At 36.9% G+C, this 15,011-nt stretch overlaps 1 protein-coding gene across 1 annotated transcript; it reads left to right on the top strand.

Annotated features, from left to right (window-relative positions):
- Positions 1 to 1,705: 1,705 nt before the first annotated feature.
- Positions 1,706 to 13,991, top strand: LOC110466857. The gene is made up of 2 exons (XM_021523653.1): positions 1,706 to 2,242; positions 12,360 to 13,991. The coding sequence occupies exons 1-2, from the start codon at positions 2,061 to 2,063 to the stop codon at positions 13,510 to 13,512; spliced, it is 1,335 nt and encodes a 444-aa protein (XP_021379328.1). The 5' UTR covers positions 1,706 to 2,060; the 3' UTR covers positions 13,513 to 13,991.
- The last annotated feature ends 1,020 nt before the right edge of the window (positions 13,992 to 15,011 follow it).

Consider the following 15,011-nt stretch of genomic DNA (forward strand, 5'->3'; position numbering starts at 1 on the left):
CACCCGGGCCGACAAGAGTGATTAATATAAGTTGAAATATCTTGCTTCATAATTGTTTAAATAAATATAAAGTTTAAATATATGAAATATGAAATACTTAACATCTTGAAATCAGTACGCTGTGTTCTGGATGTCTCTACCACGACGTTTATGATGCGGGTGATGTGTTTTATGGAGGGTTTATCAAATTATTAGAAACCCTAGTCCCGCCGATAGTCATATAACGCTTCATTATGAGAAATCGTGGAACAGTGTATAAAATATAAAGCTACATAATACCGTGGAGTCAAAAAATGTGCCTCAAATGTCGGCGTCCTTTATAACGTGTGTTGGACCTTGGTTACAGTTAAGGTACTGACGACGAGGTAGTGTCATAAAAAACACTGGAAAACAAGGATATGTACATGTATATATATATTCACTGTTTAATATAACTAATGTAAAACGCGAGAAAATTTGCATCTTAAATAATAGCATTTATGAGTTCAGGAAGTATAAATATGTGACGCTTACAGCTTACATATTTGGGATGTTCAATATGTTCCAAATGAAAAACAATTTGTGGAAATGTATACCCAACGTCTGCATGACGTATTTATTCAGGAATTACGTGGTGCGTTTGAAACATCTTCTAAATGTTATTTATATAGACATCTTGTCGATACTTTTAATATGCAATTCTATTTAGTAAAGCCTTTAACATTTAATACCAAAAAAATGTTGAGTCAATATCGCATGCAGGCGCATTCCCTTAATATCGAATCTGGACGTTATAATGGGGTTCCGAGAGGTCAAAGATTATGTTTTGCCTGTGACAAAAATGATTTAGAAGATGAGATACATTTTATTCTTATTTGTCCTGCTTACTCTGTATTGAGAAACACATACATTAAGCAATATTACTTCCGATGCCCCAGTGTGTATAAATTAATTGAATTATTGTCATGTAAAAGTATTAAAACATTACGTAGATTGGGTCTGTATTTAAAATATGCTACCGCCAAAAGAAAAACCCTCGTGTAGTAATATTGCTAAATTATGTATTCTTTTTATGTGATAATTGCTTATATGGAATTGTCCTCCGCCATCTTGAAAATTTGAAATATGTTTTGTATTCTATGTATCAATTAACCTATATGCTGATTTGCATTCGGAAATAAAAAAAACTAACTAACAGCAAGTACAGAAATTATTATGGGAAAATACCTAGTTTGCGGAACTATGAACACAATGGGAATAAATAGAAATCCATAAATTATTGGTTTTTTTTTTCTATTTGATTCAGTAATGATGTATAAGCCACAATTTAATTTAAGATGTGTGATGATACTTTATGCCATGCCTTATATCTGACTGCTGTGCATCAAGTTGTATGATGTGTTGTGATTTACGATGTACTTGTCTTCAGCATATTTTATTTGAGAGATAATATTGTAGCATGTACACAGCCCACGCAGTATCTCGTAAGCACCACATTGAGATCCACCCTGTATATTAAAAGCTGTGACCTCTTGTCACACACTACTAGCAGACATGTGTGTCAGTAGAACAAGAAATCGTTCGATCCTTCGAATTGGTACGTTGTACATAAGCTAACCAATCACACAATACTAATTTAGTTATCAAAAGGACGTGCACGTATTTACATGTCATTGATCCATTTATGTTCAGTATCTAATCTAAGGCAATACAATATATCATTATGTCAGATCAGACAGATGTAACTCGGACTGTTGGTCGTTACGCACATGCGTGTCTCGCTCGCTATAAGAGGCTTGATTCGTCTCTGTACTGTATGTCTTTAATAAAGACGTCTATTTCGGTAATTCTTATAGAGATTCCTAAAAGGTTTCTGGTTTTGTGAAAACAAAGAGATCTGTAAAAACGTGTGCGGTTAGATAGCGAAGACAGAAAAGTTGCTATTTTTCAACCAGGAAGTAGCTATAGTGACTAGGAAGTTATTGGTGCTATTTTTAGACGGTGAATAGAATGTCGTCTGCAGTTACACGCGTTAGAACTGGATGATACAGAACCTGACCTGAGAGGGGACGATTGGTAGCATGTACGCGGACTGGACAGTGGTCTTGGCCCTATCACTGACGGTCAACGGGTGTGTCTTACTACATTGTTTGTGTCTGAAGGGACGTTCGTACCTGGCCAGGAAATGTTGCTGTAACAAATACAATGCGCTGATTGTGGTTAGCCAGGTGTACGACGATAAGCCGGATCAGTTAGCCAGAAGGTAAATCGGTCAACGTTAAGCAGAATTAAATATGTCCGTTTTTGACAGGTATTCATATTATACAGGTTTACTTAATGTTAGATGTTAATTAAAGCACTATGCTGTACTACATGTGTCTACGAGTATCGGGGTTGTATGACACATCTATTTACATAAATATTAGTGTTCATATGTGACGTGTATACCAATTAATGTACATGTATGACGTAGATACATGTACATGTGTCCACGTATGACGCCTACAGGTTTGATGGCATACAAGTGTACGGATATGACGGGTGTACGACTGTACAGTTATGACGTGTATACAATGTACAGGTATGACGTTCATATATGTACAAGTGTGTACATATATGATTTGAAAACCTGTGTATATGTATGACGTGTATAACAATTTACTGGTTTGACATGCATACAATTGTACAGGTATGATATGTATGCAATTGTACATGTAGGACCTGTAAACCTACGTACAGGTATGACGTGTATATAGGTGTACCGGTATGACTTGTGTAAAGATACGGTGTGCATACCACGTTACGGGTTTGACATGACGTGTATACCTATGTACAGGTATGGCGTGTATCCGTGCGTACAGGTATGACATGGGCAGGTATTACTTGTACAGGGATAACGTGTATCCGTGTGTACAGCTATGCCATGGACAGGTATTACTTGTACAGGGATAACGTGTATCCGTGTGTACAGCTATGCCATGGACAGGTATTACTTGTACAGGGATAACGTGTATCCGTGTGTACAGCTATGCCATGGACAGGTATTACTTGTACAGGTCTGACGTGTATATAGGTGTACCGGTATGACTAGTGTACAGATACGGTGTGCATACCACGTTACGGGTTTGACATGACGTGTATTCCTATGTACAGGTATGGCGTGTATCTGTGTGAACAGGGATTACTTGTACAGGTATGAGGTGTATCTGTGTGTACAGGTATGACGTTTACCCGTATGTACAGGTACATGTATGATGTGTATCTGTATGTACAGGTATGACGTTTATCTGTGTGTACAGGTATGACGTGGATCTGTGTGTACAGGGATGACGTGTATCTGTGTGAAAAGGTATTACTTGTACAGGTATGAGGTGTATCCGTATGTACAGGTACATGAATGATGTGTATCCGTATGTACGGGTATGACGTGTATCTGTGTGAACAGGTATGACTTGTACAGGTATGACGTGGATCTGTGTGTACAGGGATGACGTGTATCTGTGTGAAAAGGTATTACTTGTACAGGTATAAGGTGTATCCGTGTGTACAGGTATGACGTGTATCTGTGTGTACAGGTATGACGTGTATCTGTGTGTACAGGTATGACGTGTATATGTGTGTACAGGTATGACGTGTATCTGTGTGAACAGGTATTACTTGTACAGGTATGACGTGTATCTGTGTGTACAGGTATGACGTGTATCCGTGTGTACAGGTATGACATCACATGTACAGGTATTGCGTGTATCCGTATGTACAGGTATTGCGTGTATCCGTATGTACAAGTATGACATGTACAGGTATGGCGCGTATCCGTGTGTACAGGTATGACATCACATGTACATGTATGACATGTACATGAGCGATACCAGTATATACTCTCTACACAGTGTAATGGACCAGCTGTATGCTATATAATACTCGTGTCGCCATCTGTTCACACACATGGTCGTGTTTTATCGGTCACCCCATCGCTTACAGCTGTCCCTTCACTGACTGTAATCTTGTACCGAACCTTGAATACTTGGACCGACTATTGATTTCTTACTGAACTTGATCTTCATTTTCATTGTAATATATCATACTTATATATATGAAAAATATACTGTCTCTTCATTTCGTATTGACGAAGGCTCTCGACCAGTCACGTGAACACGTTTCATTGCCTGATCCATTGTTTTGCGTTTACCATACTTGAGCGACATTCCGGTGAAATAGCCGCTTATGTTCCTCTATGGGTACAACACGGTGCATGACTTTTTGTGACCTTGACCTATTACCATGGCATTGGCCTTGTTTTAGTTCTTAAGTGTGGAAGCGACCGTCCGTGACTTAAAGAATTAAGTAACTGTGACAGTTATAACACTATAAATTAGTGTATATATACTATAGTGTAAGGGTCAAAGAAGTAATATAGACGGTAAAATCCCATATAACACTGGATCCTAATGGTATATATTCTTGTAATATGATGTATATGTACATGTAACTGTTCTGTTTCACTATGTTTTGAAAAAGGAGCGGATCGCTCCGAAACATTGACAACCTAAACTTGTCCACACTGTTGGAATTACTTCTTTGCCCCATATACTACAGTGTAATATATATATGCCTACTAACACTTTACTAATACTGTACTTAATAAATAATGAACTAACTAGTATCTTGTCTATAGAGGCTAGCGTTATACTATGCCCGTACTTCTGTTGAAGTGTCAAGTCAAAGATAACATGTATGTACATAACAAATTAAAAACACTAGGAATAAATGATAAATATGTTGGAGTTGCCACGTCGCAGCTTTCGTAAACAATTATGGATAAAAAGTGTGATGACTTGTTAGAATTGCTTCAGTAGGCTGATAGGTTCTAAATTATGCACTACCTGGTTTCGTTAGGGGATTTCCCGTCGATTTTCCGCGCACGTCTTTTTTTAGTAATCGATTGATTCCGGCATTGTACTGACCCGTTTTCATTATTACAGTGTAAATGTCGTATGATTGGTTGATTACTGCTCATGATTTGATTGGTTTTGGCATTGTCGGAAGATATTTGTTGATTTAATTATATTGCTGACAACATTGAGGAAGAAATAAACACAACCATCACGTGGAAAACATATAAATAGATACACCCATTTTATGTTCATTACTGTCAGCAGTAACCTGTAGTCTACCATCTTTTTATCACACTAATTCACCGATAGGATATATATATATAACCAATGCATTTATCATACCGGGATATTTATTTATCAGGTGATATTTTCTGTCCATCCACCATTTTTTCATATACAGAATAAGACAGTCTCCATTCAATAATCGTTGAATACCCCTCAACACAATTATGCGGTAATGAAATGCGTATGTTTAACAAAGCTTAAAACTAATACGCAGCACAATATCTAAGCTTCACCTGTGATGTTAGTTTCATATTAGCTTCACCTGTGATATTAGTGCCACCAGTGATGTTAGCTTCATTTTAGCTTCACCTGTGATGTAAGCTTCATATTAGCTTCACTTGTGATGTTAGCTTCATACTAGCTTCACCTGTGATGTTAGCTTCATATTAGCTTCACCTGTGATGTTAGCTTCATATTAGCTTTACCTGTGATGTTAGCTTCATTTTAGCTTCACATGTGATGTTAGCTTCATTTTAGCTTCACCTGTGATGTTAGCTTCATTTTAGCTTCACATTTGATGTTAGCTTCATTTAAGCTTCACCTGTGATGTTAACTTCATATTAGCTTCACCTGTGATGTAAGCTTCATATTAGCTTCACCTGTGATGTTAGCTTCATTTTAGCTTCACCTGTGATGTTAGCTTCACGTTAGCTTCACCTGTGATGTTAGCTTCATTTTAGCTTCACCTGTGATGTTAGCTTTATATTAGCTTCACCTGTGATGTTAGCTTCATATTAGCTTCACCTGTGAGGTTAGCTTCATATTAACTTCACCAGTGACGTAAGCTTCATATTACCTTCACCAGTGAGGTTAGCTTTATATTAGCTTCACTTGTGATGTTAGTGTCACCTGTGATGTAAGCTTCATATGAGCTTTACCTGTGATGTAACATTGTAGCTTCACATGTGATGTTAGCTTCACGTTAGCTTCACCTGTGATTTTAGCTTCATTTTAGCTTTACCTGTGATGTTAGTGCCACCTTGTAGCTTCACATGTGGTGTTAGCTTCATATTAGCTTCACCTATGATGTTAGCTTCATTTTAGCTTCACATGTGATGTTAGCTTCACGTTAGCTTCACCTGTGATGTTAGCTTAATATTAGCTTCACATGTGATGTTAACTTCATATTAGCTTCACCTTTGATGTTAGCTTCATTTTAGCTTCACATGTGATGTTAGCTTCATTTTAGCTTCATCTGTGATGTTAGCTTCATATTAGCTTCAACTGTGATGTAAGTGCCACCTGTGATGCTAGCTTCATATTAGCTTCACCTGTGTCGTTAGTGCCTCCAGCGACGTTAGCTTCATATTAGCTTCACCTGTGACTTTAGCTTCATTTTAGCTTCACCTGTGATTTTAGCTTCATTTTAGCTTTCCCTGTGATGTTAGTACCTGTGATGTTAGCTTCATTTTAGCTTCACCTGTGATTTTAGCTTCATATTAGCTTCACCTGTGATTTTAGCTTCATTTTAGCTTCAACTGTGATGTTCGCTTCATATTAGCTTCACCTGTGATGCTAGCTTCATATTAGCTTCACCTGTGGTGTTAGCTTCATATTAGCTTTACCTGTGATGTAAGCTTCATATTAGCTTCTCCTGTGATGCTAGCTTCATTGTAGCTTCAGTGATATTAGTGCCACCAGTGATGTTAGCTTCACATTAGCTTCAACTGTGATGTAAGTGCCACCTGTGATGCTAGCTTCATATTAGCTTCACCTGTGTCGTTAGTGCCTCCAGCGACGTTAGCTTCATATTAGCTTCACCTGTGTCGTTAGTGCCACCAGCGACGTTAGCTTCATATTAGCTTCACCTGTGGCGTTAGCTTCATATTAGCTTCACCTGTCTTCACCAGTGAGGTTAGCTTTATATTAGCTTCACTTGTGATGTTAGATTCATATTAGCTTCACCTGTGATGTCAGCTTCATATTAGGTTCACCTGTGATGTTAGCTTCATATCAGCTTCACCTGTGATGTTAGCTTCACGTTAGCTTCACCTGTGATGTTAGCTTAATATTAGCTTCACATGTGATGTTAACTTCATATTAGCTTCACCTTTGATGTTAGCTTCATATTAGCTTCAACTGTGATGTAAGTGACACCAGTGATGTTAGCTTCACATTAGCTTCAACTGTGATGTAAGTGCCACCTGTGATGCTAGCTTCATATTAGCTTCACCTGTGTCGTTAGTGCCACCAGCGACGTTAGCTTCATATTAGCTTCACCTGTCTTCACCAGTGAGGTTAGCTTTATATTAGCTTCACTTGTGATGTTAGATTCATATTAGCTTCACCAGTGATGTTAGCTTCATATTAGCTTCTCCTGTGATGCTAGCTTCATTGTAGCTTCAGTGATATTAGTGCCACCAGTGATGTTAGCTTCACATTAGCTTCACCTGTGATGTAAGTGCCACCTGTGATGCTAGCTTCATATTAGCTTCACCTGTGGTGTTAGCTTCATATTAGCTTTACCTGTTATGTAACATTGTAGCTTCACATGTGATGCTAGCTTCACGTTAGCTTCACCTGTGATTTTAGCTTCATATTAGCTTCACCTGTCTTCACCAGTGAGGTTAGCTTTATATTAGCTTCACTTGTGATGTTAGATTCATATTAGCTTCACCTGTGATGTTAGCTTCATATTAGCTTCACCTGTGATGTTAGCTTCATTTTAGCTTCATCTGTGATGTTAGCTTCATATTAGCTTCACCAGTGATGTTAGCTTCATATTAGCTTCAACTGTGATGTAAGTGCCACCAGTGATGTTAGCTTCACATTAGCTTCAACTGTGATGTAAGTGCCACCTGTGATGCTAGCTTCATATTAGCTTCACCTTTGATGTTAGCTTCATATTAGCTTCACCTGTGACATGAGCTTCAAATTAGCTTCACCTGTGATTTTGGCTTCATATTAGCTTTACCTGTGATGTAACATTGTAGCTTCACCTGTGGTGTTAGCTTCATATTAGCTTCACCTGTAATTTTAGCTTCATTTTAGCTTCACCTGTGATGTTAGTGCCACCAGCAACGTTAGCTTCAAAATAGCTTCACCTGTGATGTTAGCTTCATTGTAGCTTCACCTGTGGTGTTAGCTTCATATTAGCTTCACCTGTAATTTTAGCTTCATTTTAGCTTCACCTGTGATGTTAGTGCCACCAGCAACGTTAGCTTCATATTAGCTTCACCTTTGATGTTAGCTTCATATTAGCTTCACCTGTGATGTTAGCTTCATTGTAGCTAGCTTCACCTGTGTTGTTAGCTTCATGCTTCACCTGTGTCGTTAGTGCCACCAGCGACGTTAGCTTCATATTAGCTTCACCTGTGATGTTAGCTTCATTGTAGCTTCACCTGTGTTGTTAGCTTCATATTAGCTTCACCTGTGATTTTAGCTTTATATTAACTTCACCTGTGATTTTAGCTTCATTTTAGCTTTACCTGTGATGTTAGTGCCACCAGCGACGTTAGCTTCATATAAGCTTCACCTGTGATGTTAGCTTCATTTTAGTTTCACCTGTGATGTTAGTGTCAGTAGTGATGCTAGCTTCATTTGTGATATAAGCTTCACTAGTGATGAAACCTTCACCAGTTATATTAGCTTCACCTTTGATATTACTTTCACCTTGATGTTAGCATTAGCTTCAGCTTCACCGGTGATGAAACTTATATTTTGATATTAGCTTTACAAGTAATGTTAGCATTACTTGCACTTTTGGAAAATTAATAATTGGTCTGTTCCAGTGATATACATATGTAGATGTATTTCCATAGGGGCTTCATCATGTCACCTTTCATGTGTTTTGATCCAATGAAATGCCTAAGATCAACAAACAAAATTTCGTAGACTCGACAATTTTTCTCAACATACAAACAAAAAGTGTAGACTCGACAGTGGTTCTTAACACACAAACCAAAAAGAGTAGACTCGACAGTGGTTCTTAAAATCGAACAAAAAGAGTAGACTCAACAGTGGTTCTTAAAATACAAACAAAAAGTGTAGACTCGACAGTGGTTCTTAACATACAACGAAAAGTATAGAATTGACAGTGGTTCTTAACATACAACGAAAAGTGTAGACTCGACAGTGGTTCTTAACATACAAACCAAAAAGAGTGAAGACTCGACAGTGGTTCTTAACATCCAGACCAAAAAAGAGTGAAGACTCGACAGAGGTTCTTAACATACAAACCAAAAAGAGTGAAGACACGACAGTGGTTCTAAGCATACAAACGAAAAGTGTAGACTCGACAGTTGATCTTAACAAACAACGAAAAGTATAGACTCGACAGTGGTTGTTAACATACAAACCAAAAAGAGTGAAGACTCGACAGTGGTTCTTAAAATACAAACTAAAAGTGCAGCCTCGACAGTGGTTGTTAAAATATAAACAAAAAGTGTAGACTCGACAGTAGTTCTTAACATACAAACGAAACATGCAGACTCGACATAGTTCTTAAAATACAAACAAAAAGTGTAGACTCGACAGTGGATCTTAACATACAACGAAAAGTGTAGACTCGACAGTGGTTCTTAACATACAAACCAAAAAGAGCGAAGACTCGACAGTGGTTCTTAAAATACAAACAAAAAGTGCAGACTCGACAGTGGTTGTTAAAATACAAACAAAAAGTGTAGACTCTACAGTAGTTCTTAAAATACAAACAAAAAGTGTAGACTCGACAGTGGTTGTTAAAATACAAACAAAAAGTGTAGACTCGACAGTGGTTCTTAACATACAAACCAAAAAGAGTGAAGACTCGACAGTGATTCTTAACATACAAACGAAAAAAGTGTAGAGTCGACAGTGTTTCTTAACATACAAACGAAGCATGCATATTCGACAATAGTTCTTAACATACATACGAAAAAAGTGTAGACTCGACAGTAGTTCTTGAAATACAAACAAAAACTGTCGACTCAACAGTGGTTCTTAACATACAACGAAAAGTGTAGACTCGACAGTGGTTCTTAACATACAAACCAAAAAGAGTGAAGACTCGTCAGTGGTTTTTAAAATACAAACAAAAAGTTTAGACTCGACAGTGGTTCTTAACATACAAACCAAAAAGGTGTAGACTCTACTTTGGCTCTTAACACACAAACGAAGGAAAAGTGTTGACTCCACAGTATTTCTTTGGTACAAACGAAAAATTGGAAGACTCGACAGTAGTTCTAAACATGCAAACTGAAAAATAATGTAGACTCCACAGTGGTTCTTATCATACAAACGAAAAATGGGTAGATTAGAGAGTGGTTCATAACATACAAACGAGAAAGTAAAGAGTCGACAATGGTTCTTAACGCACAAACAAAAAGAGTGTAGACTACATAGAGGTTCTTAACATACAGACGGAAAAAGTGTAGACTCGACAGTGGTTCTTAACATACAAACGAAAAACAGCGTAGACTCGACAGTGGTTCTTAAAATACAAACAAAAATAGACAGGATCGACAATTGTCTTTGATTAATTTACGATGTCAGCTGATCAACAAACAGGGCAACTCGACGCTATGGTTCTAATCTGCAATATCTTAAAACAAACGTACAATTTTACAGTTAGGAAGAGGTGGGGAGGGCTCTTAGCCTGGCTTATCATCAGCTTTAGGTTTTTTGAAAAAAATCCAAACAGGTGATTTCTAATTCAGCCAATAAACGACAGAATGCTGACGATTGCACTTCCGTGTCTCCCTTGGTACAATCGTATGGCCAAAACATAATCCACAAGTCTACCTTTGGGGTGGTGGTTAAACAGTCTGTATAGCCAGCCGCCCGATATATAGAGGCTATAAGTCTGTATAGCCAGCCGCCTGATAGAGGCAATAACGTCTTAAATAAATAACATTTCCCGAACTGTACACATTTACATCGGTAGTTATACAATTAAATGGAAATGTCACCCGTTGAACTTTTCTATATTACACAAATAAACTAACTATACTCCACCAAATGCGAGTAACGGGGCTCAACCTGGAACAATATATTACGTTAGAACACTCTTTGTGACGCATATAAAACAATTCCCTTGTCCACGCGGACTTTTAAATCGTTAATAAATTCAGGATACGTAACAATAAGTAAACAAAGACTGTACTGATCGGTGACTGGAGCGGGAGATCGATCTTTGTCTATTTCCGGGAAACAGCGCGTGTGTTATAACACAGAAATCGGGGTTCATTAGGATAATGAATCAGGAAGTATCGTGTTATGTTGAACTGACGCGTTAGTTTGATTTTATCGGAGTTTAAACTGGAAGTTTCTGGAAAATAAAGTCTTAAGTCAACAAGCCAACATACGGCAGTGTAGCGAACAGACAATAACAAATATAAAGTCTGGTCAACAAGCCAACATACGGCAGTGTAACGAACAGACAATAAAACATATACAGTCTGTGGTCAACAAACCAACATACGGCAGTGTAGCGAATAGACAATAACACATATACAGTCTGTGGTTAACAAACCAACATAAGGCAGTGTAGCGAACAGACAATAAAACCATGTAAAGTCTGTGGTCAACAAACCAACATACGGCAGTGTAGCGAACAGACAATAAAACATATAAAGTCTGCGGTTAACAAGCCAACATACGGCAGTGTAGCGAACAGACAATAAAACATGTAAAGTCTGTGGTCAACAAGCCAACATACGGCAGTGTAGCGAACAGGCAATACAACCATATGAAGTCATAACTTCACATGAAGAGGCAACAATGAAAACTTTCAGATGTTCGATACAACTCAATTACATTATATTGACACGAGGGCATCGGACACAGAGAAATAAATATCATTAAGCCTTGAACTGTTTCTGTATGACATTTTTTATCGTCCTTAATGACACAACTCTGCAAGCAAACATCATAATACGCGGTAACGCAGTATGATTTGGATTGCTTGCAATAAGGCCGTGTCCAGGCGAGCCTTTATTTGTTGGTTGCTTGGTAATCTGGCTACGGTTGGTAGATGCTACAACAGCCTCGTTATTTGACATGCCATCGTGTTTGCTTACATTCGGTATTGTAGTTCTGTTCTGTGTTGTATTAAGACGCTTAGAATTGTGCCTCGTGGTGGATGTTATCTAGTCACAATGACTGATATGGTTTAGAATCTCGCGGATTTGAAATCCATTTCCGGACCCTAATATTTAAGAGTTCGTTATTTATTTTTTATGGTGATTCAATTTTCTAACCTTGCTTTTTCTATGTTGGCAGAGTGACGGAACAGTTGGTGCTGGTGCTTGTTGTAGTCCTCAGTTTGGTCCTTATAACAACATCCGGGGTTCTTTCCTCGCCATTTCGGAGTGACATCGACCAAGCCTTTTCGGTTCCTATACAAGTCACGCTTGGCATTTATCTTGGCAAATACATTTACATCATAGCCCAACATATCCACGTGCAGAAACCCACAAATATGGCGCGACTGCGCATTGATATTGTGCATCATTTCACAACAATCGTCTGCTATTCAATTTTTGTGATATTTATGCAGAATTTACTTTTGGCATTAATCGGGATCACCATGGAGATGAACACTACATTGATCGAGTTCTCCAAGACAGCTAAAGACATTAATGAGAACAAGACAAGTTTTTACCGGAAGTTGAGCGTAGTTGGTTGTGCTTCTACAACATTGTTTCGGGGTGTTGTACCGTTTGTATTCTTAGTGTTTTGTATTTTTCGAGAAACGCCATTCGACATGAGTTATTCGCCGCTTACCGCATTTTTTGTAAGTTTGATATTTTTTTCTGTGATCAATGTTTGGTTAATACTTAATTCATTCCAGAGACTGTACAATGTTTACAGGTATCACAGGATGGGTATGACCGGACGTGAGGACTGTACTGGACCCACATGTGCACCAGGAACCACGAGTGCTGATATGCGAAACAACAATCTTGGATATATGCGGAGCTATGATAATAGAAATATTACAACTTATGAAGATGAAAAACTTAATATCAATAAGAAAAATTTTACCAAAGATAATATCAGAATGCCATTTTCATTGCATATTGACAAGATGGCGGACAATCGTTGTCTGATTTTACCAAGATCTCCAGAGGATCTAGAAGATAATGCTAACAATGAGAGATTAAACGCTTCAAGAATTAGAAACGACATTGGAAGTTCACGAGGAAGCACCAATTCATTTAACTCGGATATGTCCGGTGATCACTATGTGACGATTTTACCCGAAGTTAATAACGTGCAGTTTGCATCACATCCAGTATTGAATACATCGACAGGTCAAAGGTCATGTAATGAAGCGACATGTCTGATGCCACACCTGCCCCCTGTCGGTGTTAAAAACAACATTCATTCCGCGGAGGCGGACAACGTATCTAGTGACGAGAACAGCTCGTGATAATTTATTCTTCGTCTGTTGTGTAAAGAACGCTGGTATTAAAACATGTTATATGTAATATTACTATCAGTATTGCGTCAATAACTGCTAGCCTTTCCATAGTAATGTCGTATATATCGCAATGTTTTTCATTATTTATTGATAATAATGACTAGAAACATACGAGATCAATATATAGACTGCCCAACAGAATACAATAAAAATAATTGATGAAAATCTTAGATCTAATGTTGTTATGAACTTTACTGTGAATGTCTTCCTAAATATTTCTAATGCCCTTTTGGAGAGTTGATAGTGTATAACACTAAAACATGATGTACGTGATATCAGTCATGTCATTTATCGATTATTTGACATCGTTCAATTTTTTTATTGTGAAGTTATCGCTAACTATCATGACACTCGAGTCAATATTACTAGGATAAAGTGAAATATATATGATTTTATACTATTTAATGGATGTTACATTAAAGATACCTGCAAATATTTGTTGTTAGTTCTTGTTTTGAAAACTTCTTTTAAAATTTAACAATTTTCATATTATATTTCATATTTGCCCTCTTGCCTGATATCAGCTCTCTGAAACTGCAGTTCACCGGGATGATATGAGGTATACAAATGAAATCCATACATCATTACCAAACTGATACAGTGTAGGAATATAATATATGACAATACACAATAATAGTAGTATAACATATAACAATACACACTGACAATATTATTACATATAACAATACACACTGATAGTAGTATAACATATAATAATAAATACTGATAGTAATATTACATATAACAATACACACTGATAGTAATATTAAATATAACAATACACACTGATAGTATTATATCATAATAATAAACACTGATAGTAATATTACATATAACAATAAACACTGATAGTAATATTACATATAACAATACACACTAACAGTAGTAGAACATGTAACAATACACACTGATAGTAATATTACATTTAACAATACACACTGATAGTTGTATTACATATAGCAATACACACTGATAGTAATATTATACATAAAAATACACACTGATAGTAATATAACATCTAATAACACACACTGATAGTGATATTACATATAACAATACACACCGATAGTAATATTAAATATAAAAATACACACTGATAGTATTATATCATAATAATACACACCGATAGTAATATTACATATAACAATATACACTGATAGTAATATTACATATAACAATACGCCCTGATAGTTGTATTACATATAGCAATACACACTGATAGTAGTTTAACATATACTTATACAAACTGATAGTAGTATAACATGACAATACACACTGATAGTAATATTACATATGACAATACACACTGATAGTAATATTACATATAACGATACACACTGATAGTTGTATTACATATAGCAATACACACTGATAGTAATATTATACATAAAAATACACACTGATAGTAATATAACATCTAATAACACACACTGATAGTGATATTACAT

This window comes from Mizuhopecten yessoensis, unplaced genomic scaffold, assembly GCF_002113885.1.
Source record: "Mizuhopecten yessoensis strain PY_sf001 unplaced genomic scaffold, ASM211388v2 scaffold11145, whole genome shotgun sequence".
NCBI classification, from domain to species: domain Eukaryota; kingdom Metazoa; phylum Mollusca; class Bivalvia; order Pectinida; family Pectinidae; genus Mizuhopecten; species Mizuhopecten yessoensis.